This window comes from Dromiciops gliroides, chromosome 2 (genome assembly GCF_019393635.1).
Source record: "Dromiciops gliroides isolate mDroGli1 chromosome 2, mDroGli1.pri, whole genome shotgun sequence".
Classification (NCBI taxonomy): Eukaryota; Metazoa; Chordata; class Mammalia; order Microbiotheria; family Microbiotheriidae; genus Dromiciops; species Dromiciops gliroides.
This window is the reverse complement of record NC_057862.1, coordinates 477,399,290-477,426,317: the sequence shown is the minus strand read 5'-3', so window position 1 is coordinate 477,426,317 and position 27,028 is coordinate 477,399,290. Positions and strand designations below refer to the sequence as shown.

Here is a 27,028-nt window from a genome sequence, read left to right as displayed (position 1 = left end):
CAAACCAGTCAGAGTGAGGCATGTCTCCAGGCCGCAGTGGCATCGGCCAGCACACCCATAAGCGAGAGGTGGCAGAAAGTTTAATAAGCTGACAGGTCGTATTTTAATTTTGTTATCCTTGTTTCTACATTTAACTCTAAGTTTATTCACCTAAATAAACCCCATGTTTGCTTTAATTAAAAGAGGCATTTTAATCCTTTTTTCTTAACAGTCTGAGAGGCAGTGGGGGAAGGAAAAAGCCCTTACAGACTGGCTTAGGAAATTAATAGCAGTCAGATAGCCAGCCAGTCAAAAGTCAACAGATTAGGCCCAAGTTAGTTAAAATATCTTTACATTTGACTTGCGACCGTAGCAGGACTTACGGCCCAATTATAATTTTTCTAAAGTTATAATTTTTCATATAGCCCACAGTTATAAAATTTACAGATTAGGAGAAGCTAATTTTTTTTTTTACATATTTAATGGTGAGCCAGGTAGGAGTTACTAAACTGGTAAAAAATTTTTTATAAAAATTTTTTTTCCACCCACTGCCTCCCTTAATTTTTTTTTGAAAGCCTCTAGCAGGGAAAAGCCTTAGCATTTATACTGAACCATAACTGAATGTTTTTTTTTTTTTTATCTTTTGCCTTTTTTCATTGGGTTGTTCTGGGACTGCATAATGTCTGCTTTACCTGCTGAGCCCCTGCTTAATATTACTAGGAGCATTTTATCAGAATTTGGGCCCCACTGTGGTAGCATAATAATATTCTCTTTTTTTGGGGGGGGGCAATGAGGGTTAAGTGACTTGCCCAGGGTCACACAGCTAGTAAGTGTCAAGTGTCTGAGGCTGGATTTGAACTCAGGTCCTCCTGAATCCAAGGCCTGTGCTTTATCCACCACACTACCTAGCTGCCCCCGGTAGCATAATAATAGTTCTAGCAATTGTAATTTTTTTTCTCTCCATTACTAATATTACAGCATGGTATTTTCTTATAAAACTCTGGAGAGAGAGAAAGAATTGTACCCATAGTGAGCCATGTGTTCAGAGGGATGACAGAGCTCCCTCAGCTAAAAATGACCTCAGTTCAAAAAAGGATTTTGACCAGTCTTTAAAGGCAGGTCAGCAGAAGCCCCCCATGCACGATGCTGTGAAATATACTTGCAGAAGCATTCTAGCACCTGCACTTTTAGCTCAAACATTTAAAAATCATTACAGAACCCCTAAAGTATGTCAATATTGTGGAAAGCAAGGACACATGTTGAGAGAATGTAGAACTAGAAAGTATGAACTGAAACAGGTAATGACTGAAAGCCTTAAAGACTTTTTTTAAAAGGGAAATAGAAATAATCAGGGAAATTTTTACCATAGAGGAAACAACCAAGGCAATTACAGGCCTTATTATAAGCTAAATCAGAATAATCATATACCCTATCAGGAAGGTACAGAAGGACACAATCAGGGCAATTATGGGTCTTATTACAAGCAGAATCAAAATAGACATAGATATTTTCAGGGAGATACATAGAGACAGAGTCAAAACAGTTATAGGCCTTTTCAGAGAGATATAAAGGAACAAAATGAGAACAGTCACAGACCCTCCCAAAGGGATATAGATCAGAGAGATATAGAGAAGTGATGGTGTACAGGGGAGGAGAGAACAATAAACATTGAAAATTTTATTTTTCTAGATCCTGAATATGTTGATCCTCTTATATCAATCCATTCTCCTCCCCAGAGTAACAAACCCCATGTGACCCTTAAAGTTGGGGACACATATTATGATTGCTTATTAAAAGTCCAAAGAGTGGCAGAATTAATTAAGAAGCAGCTAAGGGCCATTCTGGGAGCAGCTGGGTATGGCAGGCAATGGATACCCTGTTTTGGTGAAATTGCTAAGCCACTTGTGGCTTTAACAAAAAATTCTGTCCAAGTATCTTTACAGGTGGATTCCCAGCATCTTTCAGCTGTAGCAGAATTTAACTGGCTTGCTGGTGTTGCTGTTCCTGTTCCTGCTTGGCTCCAGTTTGTTTCTCACCATCTCATTCCACCTGCACCATTTGTAGGCGAAGAGCTTCTTCACCAAGAGCATATGGCTCTAACTTCTAGAAAGGGTTATTGAACCCTATTATTTAATTTGTAAGACAATTAATGGACATATTAAGTCTTGCTGATGTTTTAGTTCTTTTGATAACTTGTTTATCACTTTCAAGTATGCTGATGTTTAAGCTTTTTTTTGATAAATTGTTTATCACTTTAAGTATGTTATTGTCATTGTACTAGATAGAGAATTTATGGACAAAATGATGTGGCTTAATGAAGATTTTGTAATAATGTTAATATTACCAGTCATTTATATTCATTTATCATTAATATGTCATTGTGACTATATTTAGCTTTTATTATCCTTAATGAAAGAGTAGTAATTTTGTTGTATTGGTTATTATACCACTTTCCCAATTGACTCTGGATATGGTTTGAATTTATTGTATATATTACAAGTGTGTCCTAAGTTATGCAGCATAACATGCATTTTCACCATCATATTGTCTTTGGTGAAATTAATATGAAACTTATGAATTATGGAAACTTATCATTTCAGAGACTAGTTGCTCTTACACTGAGCTTGATGGAGATGGTTCAACTCCATGATGCAGGCCTTGGAGAAAATATATGTACAACAGGAGGAGAGACAGGTACATGTAAGATGCCCTGATGGAGGCTGAGAGAACAGCTATTCAGCAAAACCTGGAGGCAGAATTCCCTTAGTCTAAATACATTCAGTAAGTTCATAGTTTGCTGATAATAGCAGCTATGTAGGGCACATCTCTCACTCCAAAAATATTAGTCTGGTGTCATGGAAGCTCCAGTCCATGCACCTGGTTTAACTTAATTTGGCTTTTTCATTCAGTCTGGTAGCATGATTAGAATCCATCCACCTGAGGCCTAGCATAATTACTGGATGTCTATGCACCATGAGATGTAGTATGATAAACTTTCCATAACATTTTCAAGTGTCATCACGGACACATTACTAAATTTGGCCTTGATTCAGACATAACTGTCTCAATTTTGTATTGTGTATAGATATAAATATCCTCCAAAAGGGGGGACTCCAATATGTTGTATCAAGCTTAAATTTGTTTTGTATATTTTGAAGAACTTTCACTGTTTTTTGAAGAACTTTCATTATTTAATTTGAACAATTTGGACAATGCTATACTAAAAATTAGTGAAAATCCAGCAGTATCCAGAAACAACCAGAAACCAGAATCCAGACCAAAGTCCAGTTCCCCTGATGACTTCTCAACCCTCCTTTGAAGACAAGATTTCAAAGACTTTAAATGGACATTTTTGTTTCTTCCTATGTACACCATCTGTAATGTGTATTTTCTGCAGAGGCCTTGCCTCTGTGGACATTGTTAAAGCATGAGTCCATGAGAGAGAGCCCCTCTGGACAAAATTTTCTTTTCCAGTGTTGTTATCAGCATATTGTTAGCATAGCTTATGGTATTTTGTTGTGTTACTGTTTCATCAAGGAAACACACTGTGTTTCTTGTTGAAGCAAAGGGGAGACTGTAGGCATTAAAATTAGCCTCAGGCTCCCCTAGCAGGGCTGCCCCATCCCCTCCATTTCAGCTGTGGGGGCCTCTGAGCTGGGCTAAGCTGTGTACATGAAAAGCTGGAGAGATGTCGGGGTTTGCTTTGCCCAGCCCCCAGCTCTGGGTGGACACTGGGGGTTCGCAAGGGGATAGAGAAAGTGAGAGAGGCTGACAGAGAGGGGATGGAGTAAGAGCTAGAGAGGAGGTAGAGAGAGATGCCAGAGGATTAAGGATGCTAAGGGGCTTTTCAGGGGGGTCGACAAAGTGAAGGGGGCTTGGAGTTAGAAAAGAGGAGCAGAGCAGTGAAAGTGAGATAGGAGAGCTGGAGTGAAAGAAGTTAAAGAGTGAAAGGGAGAAGACTGAGGAAGTTGGAGAGGACTGAAGGCAAACCAATCTGAGTGAGGCATGGCTCCAGGCCGCAGTAGCATCAGCCAGCACACCCATAGGCAAGAGGTGGCAGAAAGTTTAAAAAGCTGACAGGTCGTATTTTAATTTTGTTATCTTTGTTTCTACATTTAACTCTAAGTTTATTTATAGTGTCTTTCCAGGCCTTTGTAAAGTCATCTTGCTTGCCATTTCTTATAGCACAATAAATAATATTCCATCACGATCATATACCACAGTTTGTTTAGCCATTCCCCAATTGATGGACTTTCCTTTGATTTCCAATTCTTAGCCACCACAAAAAAACTGCTGTAAACACTTTTGTACAAATAAGTTACTTCTTAATCACTTCCGGCCAGTCTATTTCTTTGTTGGATAGTTCATATGGCTAGAAGATTCTTCATTATATTGAGTTAGAAATCTATTTCCCTGTACTTTTTCCACATCACAACTCCCACTGCAGCACCCTTTTCTGCATCTACATATACTAAACTCATCCCTCTATGATATGACAACCCTTCAAAAATGACTTGATCTTCTTTTCTCCAAAATGTTGGCTCAAGAAGAATCAAATATCTAGACTAGCTGATTGGGCAAAATGTCCTAAGCTATAGGAAGAGGTAAAGGAAAAAGAGGTGGAGAAAAACAATCAAAATGAATGATAGAGGATAATGGTGGGAATAGTATAATTAAATAAAGATTGTTGTACTTGAATCAGAAGAGCCTTGGCTTTGAATACTACCTCCAAAACTGAATTACTTTGCTGGTATTTTACATTTTAAGTCTGATGTTTAATCGTAGACTATGGAAGGAGCATTAGATTTAAAGTCAAAGGACCTTTCTAAGAAATTCTGATTTTGACTTTGGGCACATCAGTTAAATTCTCTGACCTTAGTTTTATCAGTTGTGGATTATATGAAAGCTAGGTGATGCAGTGGATAAAGCACTGGTCCTGGAGTCAGGAGGACCTGAGTTAAAATCTGACCTCAGACATTTACTAGCTAAGTGAGGTTAGTGATCTTGCACAGCCTTTCCTCACTAAAATCTGAAGTCATGACATCACCTTGATGTCATGGCCCTTTTTGAGAATGAAGGACAAATAACAACAACAACAACAATAATAACAATGAACCTTGAATCAGAGCAGGCAGGGAAAACTCTGGCCAGTAGGGGATCAATCACTCAAAAGTGAAGTGAAAGAGAGCATGATATAATAGAAATGAGTTCAAATCCTGCCACTTAATTTCTGAGCTTCAACATCCTCATCTGTATTGTTCAGTTGTTTTTCAGTCATATCTGACTCTTTGTGAGCAACTCTATTTAGAGTTTTCTTGGAAAAGATACTGGAATGGTTTTCCATATCCTTTTCCAGCTCATTTTACAGATGAGGAAATTGAGGAAAACAGGGTTAAGTGACTTGCCCAGGGTTAGACAGCTAGTAAGTGTCTGATACTGGATTTGAACTCAGGAAAATGAGTCTTTCTGACTCCAGACCCATCACTCTATTCACTGTACCACTTAGGTATGGTAACAAGTACTAAAATGTTATTAACTTCTTCAAGATCAGGTTTAGGTCTGAAAGACTGTGGGCAACACATTTGTCTGTGGTAATGCTGTGGCTCTAGTAGAATTTGTTGATTTCACAAAATATTTTAGGTCTAAATTTATAGTATGGGGATTTGTTGTCTGTCAGTCTTTTTGATTCCATCTTGGATCTTAGCCATGACATAGACTTCATCTCCTGGTAAATAGGATATCTGTGACAAGAACCCATTTGCACAGGAGCTAGGCACTTCCATGTATGAAGAAGATACCACTGAGGACAGGTGACAATGGTGATGGCAAAAGATTGTGAGCTTCTGGGGTACATAACTCTTGCCAATAGGTCATAACTTGCTAGGCATTTGGTAGGTGCTAATTTTTTACAGCCTACAGTAATGTGTTGCATGGTCTCCTTGCTCCATCTACATTGATCATTAAGTGTGGCTCATTAAATATAACCCTTCCTGTCATTTCTGGTCATAATGTCTTGGTCCTGAATTACCATCCTAAACCATTCCATTTCCTTAAGCAAGTCTACATGCTGAATCATTTGTATGACACTTATTTGTTGACTGATCTCATTTAGTTGTTACCCATGGAGGGCTTTTGATTTTTATCTTAGCTACATCATAGACTCCATCCTGAGGGAAACCATTTTTAGTTATATTTGACAAATCTAACAGTGCATACTTGTTGTCAGTCTTGACTATTGATGGGTGAGGTGATCTCTGCCTGTTCCAAATGGTTTTTGGGCTTATGTGCTCTAAGAATGTCTATCAATCTTCTTCCTTCTTTTTTGTGAGGAAGTATAAGCTACCTTAAAAAGGTACTTAAGCTACCTTAGAGAGATGGACTCCATATTCTGTTAATAGTGTATGGCTATTATTATTATCACAGCAGAAAAAATGAAAACTATATGGGAATAAGTTGAGGTACATGAGGTACTTGTCTTCCTGTATGCTACTAGAGTTCTCTCAAAAAGGATCTTATCTCCTCTCAGTTAATTTTTATAATTAATAATTAAATGAATATTATTAGGGTATAAGTTTATCTTCACCAAAATAGCTTGACCTGAGTTTATTGATTATTGGTTGTGTGTGTGTGTGTGTGTTTTGTTGTAGGGCAATGAGAGTTAAGTGACTTGCTCAGAGTCACACAGCTAGTAAGTGTCAAGTGTCTGAGGCCAGATTTGAACTCAGGTCCTCCTGAATCCAGGGCTGGGCTGGTGCTCTATCCACTGTGCCACCTAGCTGCCCCCTATTCTTTATTGTAGACAAGATTTCAGCCTTGTCAAAATAGAAACTGTAACTAGAGCAGGACTTACAGGTCTGAAGGAGCAGGGAAATTCTATTCTGGTACCTAAAGCCCCTGAGGGGCCACTGTCAGGAGCCTGTTGGTCTCCCATACTGGGGACAGGTTGTTCTATTCCTTCCACCCAATGAGCTTTTGTAGGAAAACACTGTTCATTGCCATAGTCATTCATTTTTGCCTCCTTTTGATCCATTTAATGACTTGTCAGGTCCAATAGCTACAGCCAACTGGAGGAGAGGTGGAGAGAAGGTAAATAGGAAAACAGATGAGGTGGTCCAAGGGTATCATGACAAGGAAAGGATGAAGAGTCTAGCTTACTAATCTTCATTTTGTAATGGACAACACTTTGTTCCCCAGGTTACCTTATGGTTTTCTCCCCAGGTAGATTTTTATAATAATATTACTTACCTCCCAGGGTTGTTGTGAGGACTGAATGAAATATGTCAAATGCTTTGCAAAGTGCTATATATATATATGGTAACTACCAAAGAAAGATGAGTCACACAGAGTGAGAAAGCTGTGTCCTACCAGCTAGCTGCCAGTACCTAGCACACACATGAGGGTAAGAAGCAGTGGCTAGTGAGGATGCCAAGTGCTACCGACTAGGGCTTCTTTCACTACCCCTGAGAGAGCTGCTGAGTGCCTTATGTCCTGTGGATGCTTGCAATAAAACTGCCTTTCTACTAACTGTAACTTGTCTGTGTGTCTTCTTCATTGGGAAACCTCCAACTCTGCCTCAGCTCCTACAGCTAGTTTGAGAGTTAAGGCAGCGGTTGGCAGTGATTTTCTTGTGTATAGCTCATGAAAGGGGGAAGAAGCATTGCAAGTTGGAGTGAGAGGTAGAGAGAACAGGAGGGGCTGAGGAAAAAGGGAAGAAAGAAATAAGGTATATTGGGCTTAAAGAGGGAGCTAAAGGCAAAAACAGTGAAAAAAGAAATGGTGAGAATCTGAGATTTTTGAGGGTGAAGAGAGAGCAGGCAGGGATGGACTTTGGTCCTGCCTCTGCCACTAGACAGCTGTGTGACAACTGGTTGACTAGGATCAAAAACTTAAGACTGGAAGGGAAACACCTCTTGACCTCAGCTTTCTCATTTATAAAATGAAGGAATTCACTTAGATCATCTCCATAGTGGATTCACATCCTAGGATTCTATGATTTTGATTTAATTTTGTTGAGGGATTTGGGGCAGAGGGACAAGAGTGAAGAAATCTAGAGTGAAAAAAGAAAGTGGAAAGAAGGGGTGAGAGAGGTCTTGTTAAGCAGGATTAAGAGACTGAAAAGCTGGAGAGGAAAAGAAAAGGGAAAAAAGGCAAGCAACAAGGAGGAAGAGAACAGGAAAAGCAAAGAATATTGGGGTAAGCATCTCGATTGGGCTAAGGACTATAGGGATGGGAATAGAAACAATTTTTATCTGTTTGTGAAAGATGAGAAAGAAGGCAGTGGAGAGCAACTTCATTAGCAAAGTCACCTGTCCCATGTGTGAAGTGCAGCCTGTTGAATTGTGCATTATGTCTTACAGAGAGATCCTTCAGACTTAACATTTCAGACCCAGGGCTAACTATGCAAATTCCATGGTAACTTATTGGAAGACAGCAGAAGTATGAAAGGCCAGGAGTGGACAGTTGCCCTCTTCTGGGACCTGTGAACTGTCTGTCTTCCATTTCTTTGTATCTCCCAAGGGTCTAGGACAACATTCTGTCTGCTGAACAACTAAGTTTTTTGGAGGGCTGTGGGGGACTGGGGTTTTGAGGAAGGAGGGGTAGAGGAGAACAAGAAATGGGGAGGGGAAAGACTAAAGGGTTTAGGGCAGAAGGAAACAATGAAGAATGGGAGTCTAGTAGAGGAGAGCAGGGAAACAATCTGCAGCTGGGATAGAAATAAAATGAAAAGGCTAACAATATGAGTGAAGTAGGAATGGAGGGAAGGGAGATGGGTGAAGAGGGGTGGTCAGAAACACAGGAATGAGTGGGAGAGGTTGAGAAGTAGGGTTAGGGAGAGTAGGGAGAGAAGGGGGAAACAGAGAAGAGAGAGAGAGAGAGAGAGAGAGAGAGAGAGAGAGAGAGAGAGAGAGAGAGAGAGAGAGAGAAAGACTGCAGGATGGAGAGGAGGAATGTCGGAGTAGTGATAATATGATTGTAAATTAAGAGCTTTAGAGGCTTAGTCGAATCCCTTTATTTTATAGATGAGGAATGTGAGTCCCAGAGGCATTAAATAACTTGCCCCAAATCACACAGGTAGTAAGTGACAGAGGCCGGATACGAACCCAGGTGCTCAGACTCAAAGCCAGTGGTCATTCCAGTGTGCCACGCCGCCTTCGGTGGTACCTCTCTAAGAAAAGACGCCAGTGGAAGAAAGGGTGTGTATGGTAAGGTAGGGCAGAAGGACTAGGGACAGGAGCGTCCCTCGGGAGTTCTAGTAAGTGGTGGTGGTTGTAGTGGGATGTAAACCAGACTTCACGTTCAGCATCACCACCCACGCATTTTCCATCCCAGTCGGAGTCAGGTTATAAGGAACAGGAACAGTCTTTAAAAAGCAAAGAAAACGCTAAAGGGCAACCGGGGTGGGGGTGAGGGGACGCAGTCTTCTCTCTTTGTAGTGGCGGGGGCAGACCCTGATGCATTGGAGCCTCAGGGCTTAAAAAAATCTCCAGGAGCGGATCCACTTCCTTCTCCCGCCTGAGGCTGCCTCCCACAGTTTCTGCTTAGCCGAACCAGTAGCCTGGAGAGTGGGTAACGTCCTGGCCAGGGCTATCTCTCTATTTGCCATCCCTTCCAGACTCCTCTGACTGGGGGCGGGAGGGAGGGTGTGTGTGTGGGTACGATGGAGGGGCGGGGTACCTGGCAGAAGGGGCGGACACGGGGAGGTGTCTCTGTCCCCATAAAGGGACCTTTGGGGGCTGCGCTCTTCACACCCGGGGTGGTAGTGAGAGGCGCACCGTCATGATGCCCACGGTGTGCCAACTGAGCCCGGTGCTGGTGGGCAATGTGCTGTTGGTCATCTCCGGGCTGTCTGGGCTGCTGGCGTCCAGCCCCACCGAGTACGGCAAACAGGCTGAACGCCTGTTGCCCTTAGCCACCCGGTTGCCAGCCCGCGCAGCCTGGTTCCTCCAGGAGCTCCCCTCTTTCGTTGTGCCCGCTGGGCTGCTTGCTTGGCAGCCCCACCCGCTCTTCCGCCAGCCGGGGACCTTACTGCTTGGCCTCTTCTGCGGACATTACTTTCACAGGTACCTGCCGCCCGCCCCTAGCTTTTCCATCTCCTTCCTCACCTTCGCTCAAGCAGTTCCAGTGTCTTGGGCTGCGTCTTCGCATCGGGGATTCCCGGGTTTTTGATGGCAAGTAGCCAAAGAGGGACGGAGGAACTCAAGGAGAGGTCCTTTTCTATTTCCCGAGACTTGCGCGCCATCAGTCGGTCTGTGGGCTCAACCATCCCAGGACAGAATGGAGCCGCCCGGACCAGGCTGGCGAGAGTTCAGTGGCTCCGCCCTCTCACACCTGGCTTCTCTGAAGGAGATAGGCGCAGGAGCCGGGAGTCCTCTTCCTAGGACTTTTTCTCTCTTGGAAACTCAGCGGGAGGCAAAGCTTGAAGGAAGGCTGTTTGGCTAGAGGATGGGGGGTTAGGGGATTGGGAGGGCAAGAAGGGGAGTGGGGGGGGGGAGAGACAGAGAGAGAGAGAGACAGAGAGAGAGAGAGAGACAGAGAGACAGAGAGACAGAGAGAGAGACAGACAGAGACAGACAGACAGACAGACAGACAGACAGACACACACACAGACAGGGAGAGGGTTTGGATAAAACTTTAATAGAAATGAAAACTGCCTGATGATGGCTCAGAGTAGACCCGAGGCATTCTTCCCATTCTTAGCCTTTCTCACTCATCTTTTATAGAGTTTGGGTGGATAGGTAGGGGAGAATCTTGGATCTGCCTGCCTAAGAGTTTGTGAGCTGGAGGTCTACCAAAAGGCACTTCGAATTGATGGGACATAACTCGAGAAAAGACAGGCAGACAAGAGAGATTAAGGCTGGATCAGGACAGGATTTCAGTGGTGGAGAGGAATTGCTGACGGTAGCCGCTTTGGACTTATTTATCAGAGTCCACCGGGAAATAGTGAGCTATCCTGACTTTTCTCCTCAACTCTGTCCATCCGCTTTCAAATTCCCCCGAATGGGGGTGGGGAGAGAGCAGTTATTGAAGAAGATAGGGTGAGTTTTTTCCACAGAAAAGGGAATACCTTGAATGATAAACTCCAGTTGTCTTCGGAAAGGATATTTTCCCTTGGAAAGGAGCTCTGCTTCCTAAGTTTAGTACTCACAGTCAATAGAAAGGGAGAAAAGAAGTCAGTAGGATGGAGGATTCAGAGAATTAGTACAGAATTAGAATAAGGATTCTAGACTTTTCACTTGGAAGGGTCTTTTGAGTCCATCTGTTCCCATCATCCTTTGGTGCTGGAAAAGAATGGGAGGGGGTATAAAAAGGTTAGATGAGTCAGAGGATACCAAAACCAAATATTGACCAGCGGAGACGGAAACCCTAATTTGCTCACAGTCACTGGCATCAAAAGACCAGAGAGGTTTAGTTTAAATCTTAAAGGACAATACTATTTTAGAATGGAGAGAAGGGCCAGTGGGAACAGAAGGAACGCTTGAATATCTGAGAACCAAATGAGATCCTCTGGTTGACTGATTTATTGTGTTATTGCCAAAGGTAGGGTTTTCACTGGGACAACTGGGGAAGTAGGAAGTGGGGAGAGGCCAACAATGCAGAGGTCAAGGTGATCCTGAGTTCAGTGGACAGTCTAACTATAGATGAAGTTACACTGGGAGAAGGGGCAATTTATCCCTTGAACCTGCATAGGATTGAGTAGGAAGGCAAGAGTAAAATTTGAACAAGACTCAGTTATGACTTTAGTGGTACTGGCCCAGGATGATTGTTCTCTGTGGAATGGCAGAAGACCAGGAGGAGAGGAAGTTGGGGGTGGGTGGAAACGCAATAGGACAGTGAATGTAGTACATCTATTGGGGAGAAAGTATCCCCTCCTCTGGGACAGAGCCCCATTTACCTTGTGTTAGTTGTGTGTGGACAAGATTGTGGGAGGCTTGTGGAGAGTCTGCTGCTCAAGAATCGGCTCTGGTGAGGAGGATGTTGTATGTTCACAGGAGTAAGTATCATCTTGAAATGATTCTGTCATCAGCAGAATAGCTCTTTCAATGACAAATTTAATTTGATCAACTTTTACACCTGTATTTAGAACATTGTACCCTTTCCCTAATCTACTATCTAGGACTTCCAGGGATTGAAGACAACATTCATACAATTTAAAGAAACTTTGATTTTTCTTAAGTGATGAAGCAACAGTAACAAAATAACCAAGAACCAAATTTTCAAAAGTTTGGAAACATTTTAGAAAGGCTTTACAATTTTTAAAAATTTGTAGAGAAAGAGGGATTTAATAGGATCATCTCTTTCCTTTCCAATTGTCATTTAACACAACCAGCTGCCAAATCATTTTCCTATTCCTCAGGTCCCATTTTGTCCCTGCCCTACCTATAAACCTTCCATGGATCTCAATTGTCTTTAGCATAAAACATCAACCCCTTAGCCTAGTACTTAAGGATTTTCACAGTCTGGCTCTACCCTAAGTTTCCAGCCTTATTTCCATCATTTTCCTTCATGCATTCTACATTCTGGCCAAATTGGAATACTAGCTGTTCCTCCAATGTGATATGCTGTCTCCTGTCTCTGAGAATTTGGACAGGCTGTTCCCCAGGCCTGGAATTCACTTCCTCTTCTTTTCTGCCTTTTGGAATCTTTCTCTTCATTTAAGGTTCAGCTTAAGTACTTCCTCTCCCCTTTCTCCTAGTCCATGAAGTCTTCCTTGATTCCCCTAGCTAAAAGGGTTCTTTCTCCCCAGATTCTCTTAGAGCACTTGATTTTCTTCTTTACCTCCCTTATGTGCTACCTTATATCATACTTGTGTATGTAATACTTCCTCCTGGGACAACCCTCCCAACTCATACTTGCATTTGCATTCATGGGGTGAGTTTCTTGGAGGGACTATGGCTACCTCAAGTTCAAAGGTGGGTCTGCACTCCAAAAATTAGAACCTCCTGAGCCACATTGCTGGCATGTTCATTTGTGTCACTTAGTAGACCTAATTAGCTCAAAGCAAAAGTATTAAGATGGCATAAGGGGCAGCTAGGTGGCACAGTGGATAAAGCACTGGCCCCTGGATTCAGGAGGACCTGAGTTCAAATATGACCCCAGACACTTGACACTTACTAACTGTGTGACCTTGGGCAAGTCACTTAACCCTCATTACCCCGTAAAAAAACCTAAATAAATAAAAATATCTGGGGTTATCTCTAGTTGTCCTAATGTATATCTTGCCAGTGGACCCAGATGGCTCTGGAGGAGAGAATGAGGCTGGTAAACATGCACAGCCCTCCCTCACTTACATCCAATTCAGTGCAAGTCATGCCATCATCTGGATGTCACGGTCCCCTTCAAGAATGAAGGACAAGAAGGGCAGCTAGGTGGCACAATGGATAGAGCACTGGCCCTGGATTCAGGAGGACCTGAGTTCAAATCTGGCCTCAGACACTTAACACTTACTAGCTGTGTGACCCTGGGCAAGTCTCTTAACTCCAATTGCCTCACCCAAAAAAAAAAGAAAAGAGAAGAAAAGAAAAGAAAAAAAGAATAAAGGACAAGGGGGCAGCTAGGTGGCACAGTGGACAAAGCACTGGCCCTGGATTCAGGAGGACCTGAGTTCAAATCCAGCCTCAGACACTTGACACTTACTAGCTGTGTGACCCTGGGCAAGTCACTTAACCCTTATTGCCCTGAAAAAAAAAATGAAGGACAAATGGGGGCGGCTAGGTGGTGTAGTAGATAAAGCACTGGCCCTGGATTCAGGAGGACCTGAATTCAAATTTGACCTCAGACATTTGACACTTACTAGTTTGTGACCCTGAGCAAGTCCCTTAACTCTCATTGCCCTGACAAAAGAAAAAGAAAAAGAAGAAAAAAAAAGAATGAATGACAAACAACAACAATCTTGTTGCTTCCACTGAATATAGCATCTTTCATGACTGGCTCACTCAGTTTGGCTCCCTGGACTTGCTTTTCTCTGTAGTTCAGTTCTCAAATGCCAGGGTTAATAACTCTCTTGAATTCACAGTTGGTTTCCTTCTCTACAGCCAGGGGTCATATTCCTTGAAGCTGCTTCTTGACCTGACTCTCTTTTTCTCTCTCCCTGTCCCCAATTAAAGAGCTGGATGGAGTATCTATTATTGGGAGAGTATTTGTGTTTAAGATTCTATGACTGGGGCAGCTAGGTGGCGCAGTGGATAGAGCACAGGCCCTGGAGTCGGGAGGATGTGAGTCCAAATCCGGCCTCAGACACTTAACACTTACTAGCTGTGTGACCCTGGGCAAGTCGCTTAACCCCAATTGCCTCACTAAAAAAAAAAAAAAAGATTCTATGACTAATCTGGGGGGAAGAAAAGAGAGAAACCCCTCCCCCCCACCAACTCCTCATTCCCCATCACTTAGTAGAGGCACAGGGGTTACAAACACTCCATAAAGCTGTTTCTTGCCTTGAATGCCCATCAGGTCTAGACAACTTACTTTTTTATTTATTTATTCTTTTGGGGGGGGGTGTTAATCAATGAGGGTTAAGTGACTTGCCCAGGGTCACACAGCTAGTAAGTGTCAAATGTATGAGGCCAGATTTGAACTCAGGTCCTCCTGAATCCAGGGCTGGTGCTTTATCCACTGTACCACCCAGCTACCCCTGACTACTTACTTTTTTGTTTGTTTTTGTTTTTGCAGGGCAACGGGGATTATGTGGCTTGCCCAGGGCCACACAGCTCGTAAGTGTTAAGTGTCTGAAGCCAGATTTGGACTCACATCCTCCCGACTCCAGGGCCAGTGCTCTATCCACTGCACCACCTAGCTGCCCTGACAACTTACTTTTAAAGGGCCACCTTGATGGGAGGTAGCTGAGATCTTGTTCAACCAAGATTGGAGGCCCTGATCTCACCTAAGGTGAAATTCCATAGTGTCAAGTTAAATTTCCTAGAGAGTCAAGTTGGCAATTAGCACATATTGAGGCACTAGCTCCTCTATAGATGAATAATTTCATATTCCTTAAATTTAATCTTTGTGTAATCTCTGTTGTCAACGACCTACTGTCATTAACCTTTCCAATTCTATAAACATATCTGCATGACTCAGAGGTTTACTGAACACTTCTAAGTCAACATATTGTTGGTTGAATTCATGTGAACGTCAGAATGGAAAAGCCTTTTGTTTCCACTCTCATATCTTAGGCATTTCATAGGCTCCATCTGGAAATAAACCACTTTCTGTTATAGTCAACAAATCTAAGAGCATAGAACTGTTTCCAGTTTTACTCTTGCTTTGTGGAGTGAGATCTGTTTGTTCCCAAAGTAGCTCTATAAACTTTTAACCTGTTTATCACGTCCTCTGAAAACATCTATCATTTCACTTTTCTCCTTATGGAAGGGGGGCATTCAGCTTTCTAAAACCACCTTGGGGTAATGGGTTCTCTATTCTGTTAGTATTTTATGGATTTTTGTTTAGATAATTTCTAGAGCTGTGCTAAAAGTACAATAGCTGAGTGGCAAGATGACACAGTGAGCGGAGTGCTGGACTTGAAGTCAGAAAGAGCTGAGTTCAAATCATGCCTCAGAAACTTACTAGCTATGGGACCCCTTCCCATCCCATCCTTATCCCCAGCAAGTTATTTAACCCACCTCATTTTCCTCATCTGTAAAATGGGATTAGTAATAGCAGCTACCTTCCCAGGTTCTAATGAGGATCAAATAAGGTAACAAACATAAAGTGCTTTGAAAGCCTTAAAGCTCTCTGTAAGCTCTAGTTATTGTTGTTAGAATTATTATATCAAGACTGGTATTACATAGGTATTAATTGTTCTAAATGTTTTCTTCTAGGAGCATGTCATTTAGTCTCTTAAAACAGGACTTCTTGTTTGTTTGTTTGTTTGTTTTTTTAGTGAGGCAATTGGGGTTAAGTGACTTGCCCAGGGTCACACAGCTAGTAAGTGTTAAGTGTCTGAGGCCGGATTTGAACTCAGGTCCTCCTGAATCCAGGGCCGGTGCTCTATCCACTGCGCCACCTAGCTGCCCCAAAACAGAACTTCTTAAACTTTTTCCACTCAACCCCTTTTCACCAGAGAAGATTTTACGCAACCCCAGGTGTATAGGTATATAAAATAGGTATACATAACCTTTTACTGTTGCCAGATTTTTCACAACCCTCATATTTTTACTTGACCCCATATATGGTCATGAGCCACAGTTAAGAAGCTGGGGCTTAAAATATACAACCTTATATTTCTCCATGATAGTCAGTCTTATGCTCAATTGGTCTTTCCTGAAGAAGACTGATATATTTGTATTGTCTTTGTCCTTTAGTTCAATTTGATCCCTGGATTTAAGCCCAAAGACCTTAATCTTTATTCTTCCTTGGTACACATTAGTAATCTTAACTTTATCAAATTCAGATAGCTTATATCAGTGGAGAAAGTTTTTATGTGATGAAGGATCTGCTTTAATATGATTTGGTTAATGTTATTATTACTACTATTATTTACATAGTAGTAGCATGTGTTTTCTTATTAACATTCTTTCTTAACTCTATAATACTTCTTGTAAGTTTTCCCATATTTTATTTTTCTTCATAGTAATCACTTTGTATGGTATAATATTATTCAATCATGTTCCTGTGACACAGTTGTCAAAGTTTTGTACAGTCATTGGACATATGGCTTGTTTTTCCTATTGTGAATAATGGTACTAGAAATATTTTTGTATTGATAGATAATGTATTTTCTTTACTGTTAATGCCAAAATATTTATAAGGAGATTATTCCTTTTAAAGTAAATAAACATCAATATTGGGAGAGCAGTTTTCATTTTTATCTTTACAACACCAAGGCTGACATATAGTAGGTGGTTAATAAATGCTTCTTGAATTAATTTGATAATAGTGTAACTCCAGGTCACTGGTTTGACTTTTTTAAGGAGGAGGAAATTAACTTGCCAAAGAAATATTGTCAAATTTTCCAAAAACCTAAGAAAATGATCCATAAAGATTATTAAATGAGCTAATTGAATTGACACTTATTAGGTTCCTACAATGTATAGCACTGTGTTGTTTTTGTTCTTGAAGAGGACCAATGACATCAGGAGGGTGAAATCTTGACTTGCAAGTGAATTGAATTAGAGTTAGAGTCAGAAAGATGGCCTTTGGGTCAAGAAGACTTGTGACCCAGGGTAGGTCATTGATCTCATCAGGTCTCCTGGCAGCTCTCTAAGATACTGCAAGGGGCTTGCCTCTCTGCCAGATGGAGGGAGATTGTTTAAAGGGAGTCCCCCCATGGATGAATTCATAGGCCTGGAACAATACCAATAACAAAATGTGTGAGAGGTTTGATCAGGGAAAAAAAATGGATGCTCAGAAAAGTATGTGTACAATAAATACCAGGTAATTATGGGGATGGGATGGGGGTGGTAGTGGTGTGTATATGACCAGAGGCCAGGATGGTCAGTAAGACCTCAGCTTTTGAGGCCTAAAAAGGAGGCAGCTTTTGAACTTTAAAGGTAGTCTTTGAAGGACAGTAGAAGGTCTAAGAGGTGAGAAGAGAGTGAATTACAGGCATTGTTGGAGGTTGGTGGTGGGGCAGGAATCTACAACTTGTCCATAGTTCCAGAACTGGGAGTGAGCCTCACAAAGGGAAAGACATTCAACCTCTTACCACCTTGGCAGGGTTATTTCACAATAAGCCAATAAGCCACTTCATTTCCTCAGGTCTGATTCTTTATCTCAGGTTTTTTTTTTGGCAGGGCAATGAGGGTTAAGTGACTTGCCCAGGGTCACACAGCCAATTAATGTCTGAGGCTGGCTTTGAACTCAGGTCCTCCTGAATCCATGGCTGGTGTTTTATTCACTGCGCCACCTAGCTGCCCCTCTTTCTCTCAGTTTGGAGGCCCTCTCCTATGCTGGAAATCAATTCTAGCTCCTGAGTGGTCCAGCAGAAGGAGCCCCAGATAGGGCTTTCAGAGGGACTTGGTTGTAATTCTCCCTCCTTCCTTGTGTGACCTCAGGCAAGTCACTGAATCTATTAGTATGTAAACCCCATGGGATTGGGGATTATCTCACATTTGTCTCTGTATACCAGTACTCTGCTTAGTTCCTTGCACAGCTGGACCTCTGATTTCATAAACTTACATTCTTAGAGAGTTATTCTAGAGCCTAGCTTCTTAAACCGTGGGTCATGATCCCCTATCACATGCACAGCTGAGTGTGGGGGTTGAGAAAAATTTGGCAACAGTAAAAGGTGATTGTATACCTATTTTATATACCTATATACCTGGGGTCATGTAAAAATTTCTCAGGTGAAAAGGGGTCGAGTGGAAAAAGGTTAAGAAGCCCTGATCTAGAGCAATGTTGTCAAACTCAAATGGAAACAAGGGCCACCAAACTGTATATAAGGATCCCTGAGGGTAGCATTTTGACTTTGTTTTGTTTTGTTTTTGCAGGGCAGTGAGGGTTAAGTGACTTGCCCAGGGTCACACAGCTAGTAAGTGTCAAGTGTCTGAGATCAGATTTGAACTCAGGTCCTCCTGAATCCAGGGCTGATGCTTTTTCCACTGCACCACTTAGCTGCCCCGATTTTTTTTTTGGCAACTTAGTTTTAAAATGTAATCTATTATCTATGTTTTATTGTATTTTTATTTATTTTGTTAAATATTTCCCAATTAAAATTAAAAAATGTATTATTTCTTTATTTTAACAGTCTTTTATTTTGAAATTTGTTTCAAATTTTCTCCCTCCTTTCCTCCCACTCCTCCCCGACCCACTGAGAAGGCAAGCAAAATGACTTATATATGTGAAATGAAGCAAAATATATTTCCACATTAGCCATATCACAAAAAAGTAAGAAAAATTTAAAAAGCAATAAAATTATACTTCAATTTGTATTCAGAGTTCATTAGTTCTCTCTCTCGAGATGGATAGCATTTTTTTTCTTTAAGATCATGAATTCTTTGGAATTGTCTTGGATTGTATTGCTCAGAGTAACCAAGTCTTTCACAGCTGATCATCATCACAATATTGTTGTTACTGTGTACAATGATCTCCTGGTTCTTCTTACTTCACTTTATATCAGTTCATTTAGTTCTTGCCATGTTGTTCTGAAACCACCCCCTCATCATTTCTTGCAGCACAATAGTACTTCACAATCATATGTCACAACTTGTTTAGCCATTCCCTAATTGATGAGCCAGCACAAAAATAGCTGCTATTATTATTATTTTTTACATATGGGTCCTTTTCCTTTGATCTCTTTCGGGTTACAGACCTAGTAGTGGTATTGCTGGGTGAAAGGGAACACACAGTTTTATAGCTCTTTGGGCATAGTTCCAAATTGTTCTTCAGAATGAATAGACCAGTTCACAACTTCTCCAACAGTTTACTAATCTACCTATTTCTAAACCCTCATCCCCTCTGGTATTTTTCATTTCATATAGACATGAAGTAGTAGCTCAGAGTTCTTTTTATCTGCATTTCTCTAATCAATAGTTATTTGGAGCATTTTCCGTATGATTGTAGATGGCTCTGATTTCTTTGTCTGAAAACTGCCTGTTCATATTTTTGACCACTTATCAATTGGGGATTGGCTCTTATTTTTATAAATTTGACTCAGTTTTCTAGATATTTGAGAAATGAGGCCTTTATCAGAGAAATTTTCCCTTAAATTTTTGATATTACTTCAATGTCTATGGTACTTATAAACAAAATGTAGTTTACCTGCTTATCTCCTTTCATTAGGGCTATTTTTGCTTTTATTTTGTCTGAGATCATTATTGTTACCCATGCCTTTTTTACTTCAGATGAAGCAAAACAGATTTTGTTCTAGCCCTTTATTTTAATTCTGTAGGTGTCTTTCTGTTTCAAAGATGTTTCTTGGGGGCAGCCAGGTGGCACAATGGATAGAGCACTGGCCCTGGATTCAGGAGGACTTGAGTTCAAATCTGGCCTCAGACACTTAACACTTACTAGCTGTGTGACCCTGGGGAAGTCACTTAACCCCAATTGCCTCACCCCTCCCCCCCAAAAAAAGATGTTTCTTGTAAACAACATATCATTAGATTCTGGTTTTCAACTCATTCTGCTATCCACTATCTTTTTATGGGCGAGCTCATCCTATTTACATTCACAGTTCTGTGTATTTCCCTCTATCCTGTTTTCTTTTGTTTCTTTGTTCTGTCTTTTTATCCTGTCTCTCTTCAAGTCTTTTGTGCTTCTAACCATTGCCTCCCTTAATCTGTTGTCCCTTTTATCACCCTTTCCTTCCTTTCTTTTATCCCCTTCTCTTCTTATTTCCCTACTCGGTAAATGAGTAGGTATATACAATCTTTGAACCAATTCCAATAAGAGTAATGTTAAACATTGCCTGCCATCTCCTCATTTCCCTCTCCACTATGAAAGGTTCTTCTTTGTGCACCTCTTTTATGTGAGAACATTTCCCCTATTCTACCTCTCCCTTCCCTCTTCACCTTGTATATTCCTCTTTCTTGCCCCTTCATTTTTTTTTTGAGATTATCCCAACATAATTGACTCATGCCTGCGCCCTCTCCTTCCCATACAGGAATGTAAATAGTTTAGCTTTAATGATACCCTTATGATTACTCTTTCATGTTTACCTTTTTATGCTTCTCTTGAGTCTTATGTCAAGTGTTCTATTCAGCTATGGTCTTTTCATCAGGGATGCTTGCGAGTCCTCTATTTCATTAAATATCCATTCCCCCCTCTCCCCCTCCCTAGGATTATTCTCAGTTTTTCTGGGTAGGTTTTTTTGGTTATAATCCTAGCTCTTTTGCCTTACAGAATATCATATTTCAAATTCTTTAATGTGGAAGTTCAGCAAGATGCATCTAGGTGGTGCAGTAGATAGAAGAACTAAGTCTGGAATCAGGAAGACCTGAGTTCAAATCTGGCCTCTGACACTTCCTAGCTATATGACTCTGGGCAAGTCATTAACCTCTATTAGCCTCAGTTTTATCAGCTATAAAATGGTGATATCAATAGATCCAGTTTAATAGTAGTTTAATAATAATAATAATTTCCACAGTTGTTCTGAGGATCAAATGAGATAATATTTCTAAAAAGGGCTTGGCACAGTGACTGGCACATGATAGCCGCTATATAAATGCTTTCCCCTTCCCTTTCCCTTGTGTCTTGCATATAGCAAATATTTATCAAATATTTTATTTGAATTGAGTTAAAGTGAGGTTATGATATCAAGTGGGGCTTAAGAAATGCTTGTTTGATTGATGGATCTGTAGAACCCACCCATTTAATAGATGGGGAAACTGAGGTTCCAGGTCTCACAGGTAGTACATAGCAGAAACGGAATCTACAGGTAGTTCCTCTGACTCCAAATCCAATGCTCTTTCTACCCCACTGGAGAGAAGAATCTTAATCAAGAGTCCTCTGGGGACAAGACTAATCTTTGCAATTAATTTGGCTTGGACCACCTTGTGGTAGTTTGTGTGTGCTGTTGTTGTCACTGTATATATTATCTTCCTGCTTCTGCTTCTTTAAGTTGTTATCCAATTATAGCAGAGGAAAAAAGAGAGGGAGAAGGGAGAGAGAGACAGAGATAGAGACACAGAGAGAGAAAGAGACAGAGAGAGGAACAGAGAGAGAGATGCAGCAATTTGGACAAGACTTGTGAAGTTACTGGGGCAGCTATGGGGTGCAGTAGATAGAGTGCTGGGCCTGGAGTCAGGAAGACTCACCTGAGTTCAAATCTGGCCTCAGACACTTACTTAGCTGTGTGACCCAGGCCAGGTCACTTAACCTTGATTCCTTCAGTTTCCTCATCTGTAAAGTGAACTAGAGAAGGAAATGGATAACTACTTCAGTCTCTTTGCCAAGAAAACCCCAAATGAGGGGACAATGACACTACTGAAAACAACTGAATAACAACAACAACTGTGAAATTACTAAGCTGAAGATCCAATATTTGAGACAAGGTCTCTGGGCACCCTGAGCATAGACCAACCAAGGCAGGGCTGGCATTTTTCAAAATGAACTTTGTGGAACAGCCACTGGCAATTTTTCACATTAGTATATCATCTTTAACATGCCAGTCCACCTCCCCAGTCCATTTTATCTATTTTGTTCCTTTTAAATAAAGCATACCTTTCTTTCTTTTCTTTTCTTTTCTTTTTTTTTGGTGAGGCAATTGGGGTGAAGTGACTTGCCCAAAGTCACACAGCTAGTAAGTGTTAAGTGTCTGAGGCCAGATTTGAACTCAGGTACTCCTGAATCCAGGGCTGGTGCTTTATCCACTGTGCCATCTAGCTTCCCCAAAGCATACCTTTCTAAAGACATATTTAAATCCTAGATCTCAATTAACCAAATTTCAATGACATCTATGAGGTCAAATTTGTTTACTTGCAATCAGTACTTCTTATCCTCCTTGACTACTACTCATACCTTGTGTATTTGTTTATAGATGCCTGATGTTATAGGTTTTATTGCTGGTCCCTTTCTTGGCTTTTGTTTTCTGTTAGTTGTTCTGTGTTTCTACTGCTATTTTTCTTTTTTGTGTCTTGACTATCATCTATGACATTTAGCTTAGTAGAGATCTGTGGGCAGTTTTCTCTCTTCTTCTTCTTCTTCCATTTAGCTTCAAGCTATTTTGATTACATTTGTAAGACTCCAGTCAAATACTAACTTTTAAAACATCCTTGCTAGGTGTAATCCTTTCCTATTTAAGTGTCCATCATTCTTGTATTCCAAGTAAAGGTCCTCATAGCAAAATCCCAAACCTATGGTCAGATGACACTGTAATCCCTTTAGTTCCTGTAGCTTCCTCAGTCTGCCCTAGATTGATAGCACAGATAAAAACAATAACTCTGCTCAGATGCCTCTAGTTTGTTTGCATATTTTATTTTGGCACATTGGATATTTCTCAACAAATAACCAAACAACCCCAATGAAAAGGAGCTATATGTCCTTTAATTTGATGAAATAGTACTAACATTGACCTTTATATTTGAATAGACTTTTATTGCCTTTCAATGTTAATTTTATTTACATTGTTTTAGACAATGTAGTTATGTAGTTCTGGTTTTTCTTTGTATCACATCACATAAACCTTCCTATGTTTTTCTGAATTCTTTATATTTATTATTCCTTTTAGCACATATTCCATTATATTCATGTATCATAGTTGTTTAGACATTCACCAACTGTTGGGTCCCTATTTTGTTCTCTGAACTTCTATTGGAAATAATGCTGTTATGGAACAACAAATAAATATGCAATGACTTCAACAATAGCAAAAAATAACTATAAAGAAACTGTTCTAAGTGAAAACTCTAGGGAACAGATAATGAAACCTGGCTTCCTTTTCTTGACAGAAAGGCAGGGACTATTAAGACAAATTAATGCATACATTGTCAGGCAAGGTCAGTGTATCAGGTAACTATTATGCTTTTTTGTATAGAAGCATTCAGATTTGGGGGGGGAAGGTAGTAGAAAGGCAAAGGAATTTTCAGAAAAGACTGTGATGTATGTGTATATGCATATATATATATATATATATATATATACACACACTTATATGACAGATGATTTTGTTATAAACAACTTTATGCATGTAGATTTTATTTTTTAACACTGTAATATAACTTTTTTGGGGTTATAGACTCAATAATGGATTCTGAGCCAAAGGGTATGAATGATTTAGTAACTTTTCTTGTAAAGGGTGGGCCCAAAGTCACAAAGTCACACATGAGTTTCAATATTTAATAATTACTTTATTTTTGTTTTTTAATTTACAATACTATAGCATCATATATAATATATATAGGAAATACACACAAAGATGTATGGGGAATAAAGAAAAAATAATATTCAAAAAGTTATTCAAACATCAGACCCCTTTGTGACTTTTGGCCCACCCTGTATAATTCCAAATTGTTTTCTGGGATAGTTGAACTCTACTGACTCATAATTCTACTAGTCATAAATTAACCTCCCTTTCTCTTCATAAGCCCTCCAGCATTGAACATTTTTGTGTTTTGACACTACCAATCTTATGGGTGTAGGGGAAATTTAGAATTGTTTTAATCTGCATTTCTCTTATTATTTGGGATATTTAGTTTTTCATAATTTGAATGTTTTCTTTTGAAAATCTACTGTTCATTGCCTTTGACCATTTATCTATAGTATTAGATGACTCTTTTCTTTTTATATCTGTATCCATTACCTAGATATCTTGTAGATCAGACCTTTATCAGAGGTATTAATTGCAGAGATTTCCCCCCAACTTGTAGCTTTTCTTATTCTAGCTGCATTGATTTTGTAGATACTCTTGAAAAAATTTGTATATACTTGAGCTTGTCTATTTTTTCTTTTTATTCTCTTAAGCAAGGCGTATTTAGGACTTCTTCCCTCATTAACAATTATGATATTTGATTTCTTGTTTGGGACTTTGTAGTACTTACCACTATTTAAAAATATTTCTTCTGGCAATATCAGTATCTCCATGTGAATAATAAGCAGTTGGTATTAGTCATCAGACAATCATTATCACCCCCACATAAACGCCATTGTTCCTCCAGTTGGAATATAGGCAGCTATGTCTTCCTTAAAGGGTACAGATCCCTATTCTTTAGGAGGAGTCACATTTGCATTTCATATTTCCAAGAGTTTCAAAGGTCCTTCTTTTCCCCTTTCTGAATTGTGTTGCATTCTGCCAACAAACCAGCAGTTCTCATGAGATTACATCATGGGATGTATGGTTCTGTTTTGAAAAAGCATTGAATTTGGAGTGGAAGGGCCTGTGTCCAAATTCCAGCCTTGCCACTTATTACTTTGGTGAACCTGGATAACCTCTCAGTATCTCACTTTCTTCATCTATGTGATGAAAGGGGTGGAGTACCTCTAAGATCCCTACTAGTGCAAAAGTCATGTTTCTATGCTCCACCCTTTTCTCCTACGCTCGTTCAGAGCCCCTTTCTTCTTTGCTTTTTTTTTTTCCTTAGAAGAGAAACCAAACAAACACCTATTCCATGGCTGCTATCATTTTGTCCTCCCTATATAACAGTGGTTATATTTCTCTTTTATCTTTTCAAAGGATGGTCATGAAACCTTTGCTTTTTTATATCTCCTTGTAGGATAGTGTTTTTCACTGAAGGCACAGGGAGTCAGCTGATGAGATCACCAAGTGAAATGGTATAGAGAGAGAAGAGAAGAGGGTCCAGGGCAGGGGATTAGGGGACACCCAAGGTTAATGGATATGACCTAGAAGCAAAGCCAGAGAAGGAGAGTGAAAAGGAGCAGTCAGACAGGTATTCATTCCCATCCAATTCCTCCTTTGCATCTGTGAGAAGAATCATCATTCACCTTTCCTACCAATGGAGAACCAATAACCCCAAAGTGGACATTGTGCTGCTTTAACTGGACTCCTCCCTGTCTGCCTCCAAGTACCCCAGACTCACTTTACTAATGCCATTCTGCTGCTGAGATTGATACTTCTCAGTAGCTGATGAGGTCCATCCTGCCGCACCTCAGCTTTATAGCTTCCAGGCATCTTTTCTATCCCTTCATTTGTATCCCTCCTTAACGTCTTTGTATCCTGGATGCCCTGCTTTGCTCTCTGACTCATGGAAGCTACTACATCTGACTGACGGATGGGAGGACAGAATCAGAAATTGATATGCCCTGGCCCTAATCCAGCCTTGGGTCTGGTGCTAGTGAAACACAAGAATGGAAGGAAAAATGGTCCCTATTCAAAGGCAGGGAGGTTACAGTGTTGCTGGGGAAACAACTTATATAGGGTAGCTGCACAATAATAGAAGTCATCATTTAGCAAAACAAAACCCCCCAAACAACAACAGCAACAATCAGGAGAGAGCAGTATCCCCAAAACCTAGAAGATAGCATTAAGAACAAGGTGACTGATAGTGTTAAAGGCTAAAAAGGCCAAGAAGGATAAGGATTGTGAAAAAGCCATTAGATTTGGTAATTAAGAAGATGCTGGTAAATTTGGAGGGAGAAATTTGAAAGATGAGGTCAGAAGCCAGACCACAGATAGTTAAGAAGAGAATGAAAGGAAAGAAAATGGAAACACCAATTATAGATAGCTTTCTCAAGATGTTTAGAAACAAAAAGTCTTCTCAAAAGCCACTGAAGATGCCATGTCTGTTAGTTTTTTTCCAATGTACTGGGGTGTAGTTTGATGAACTTGGTGCCTGGAATGATTTAAATCCATTTTAGTGTTTTCTTACCATTTCTTGACTCTTCTGGAATTTCAGCTCCCTACTAGCCATTTTTGTTCTATCCTTTCCTGGCCAAAGGTAACTCTTTGGGGAAGAGAAAACAGAAGGAAAATAAGATTGAAAAATTCTGTTTTCTCTCCATTGGTGCTAGCAGACTTATAATAAGGGATCTTTTATCAGAAGTCCTGAACCTAAGGGAGCTAGAAGCACAAGTGTGTTATGAATATATCCCTCTGGACCTCAGAGACCTGATTATTAAATATTTACCAGCATCTCTCTTGCATAGGACCTTTGTTTGGATTAAATGGGATGATGATGACTTAAAAAGACAGAAAATAGATCTGTTCTATTCCTATTTCAATTATTTCCTCTGCAAAAGAGAACAACTTTAACTGTAGAAATGACAGAACAAAGATGACTAACAGGAAGTCCATACCCAAGAAGAGTAAGGAAATACATAGTAAGCACCTAGCAGTGTTCAGTCATTTTAGTCATGTCTGACTCTTTGTGACCCCATTTGGGGTTTTCTTAGCAGATGCTGGAGTGGTTTGCTATTTCCTTCTCCAGCACTTTTTGCAAAATGAGCTGGAGAAGGAAATGGTAAACCACTCCAGTATCTCTGCTAAGAAAACCCCAAATGGGGTTACAAAGAGTTGGACATGATTGAAAGTATTGCACTTGGGTATTAAAAATAAATGTCATAGTTCTAAGATGGAGAAGGCACGGTTAGACAGATGTTTCTGCAAAAAAGTTCCAGGAGTTGTAGTGGACTATAAATTCAATATTAATCAATAGGGTAATATAGGATCAAAAAAGACTGATGTCATCTTGGGCTGATTAAGAGAACCATAACTTCCATGAATAGA

At 40.4% G+C, this 27,028-nt stretch overlaps 1 protein-coding gene and 1 long non-coding RNA gene across 2 annotated transcripts in view; both read left to right on the top strand.

Moving 5' to 3' along the window:
• The first annotated feature begins 9,739 nt into the window (after positions 1-9,739).
• SRD5A2 (steroid 5 alpha-reductase 2) overlaps positions 9,740-27,028 on the top strand; it is a 73,455-nt gene continuing 56,166 nt past the window's right edge. Inside the window, exon 1 of the mRNA XM_043987822.1 lies at positions 9,740-10,040. Within this exon, the coding sequence (XP_043843757.1) occupies positions 9,757-10,040 (284 nt within the window). The 5' untranslated portion in view covers positions 9,740-9,756. The remainder of the gene's footprint in view (positions 10,041-27,028) is intronic.
• Positions 14,703-27,028, top strand: part of LOC122743100 — a 43,598-nt gene continuing 31,272 nt past the window's right edge. Inside the window, exon 1 of the long non-coding RNA XR_006354971.1 lies at positions 14,703-14,862. This is a non-coding gene — a long non-coding RNA (uncharacterized LOC122743100). The remainder of the gene's footprint in view (positions 14,863-27,028) is intronic.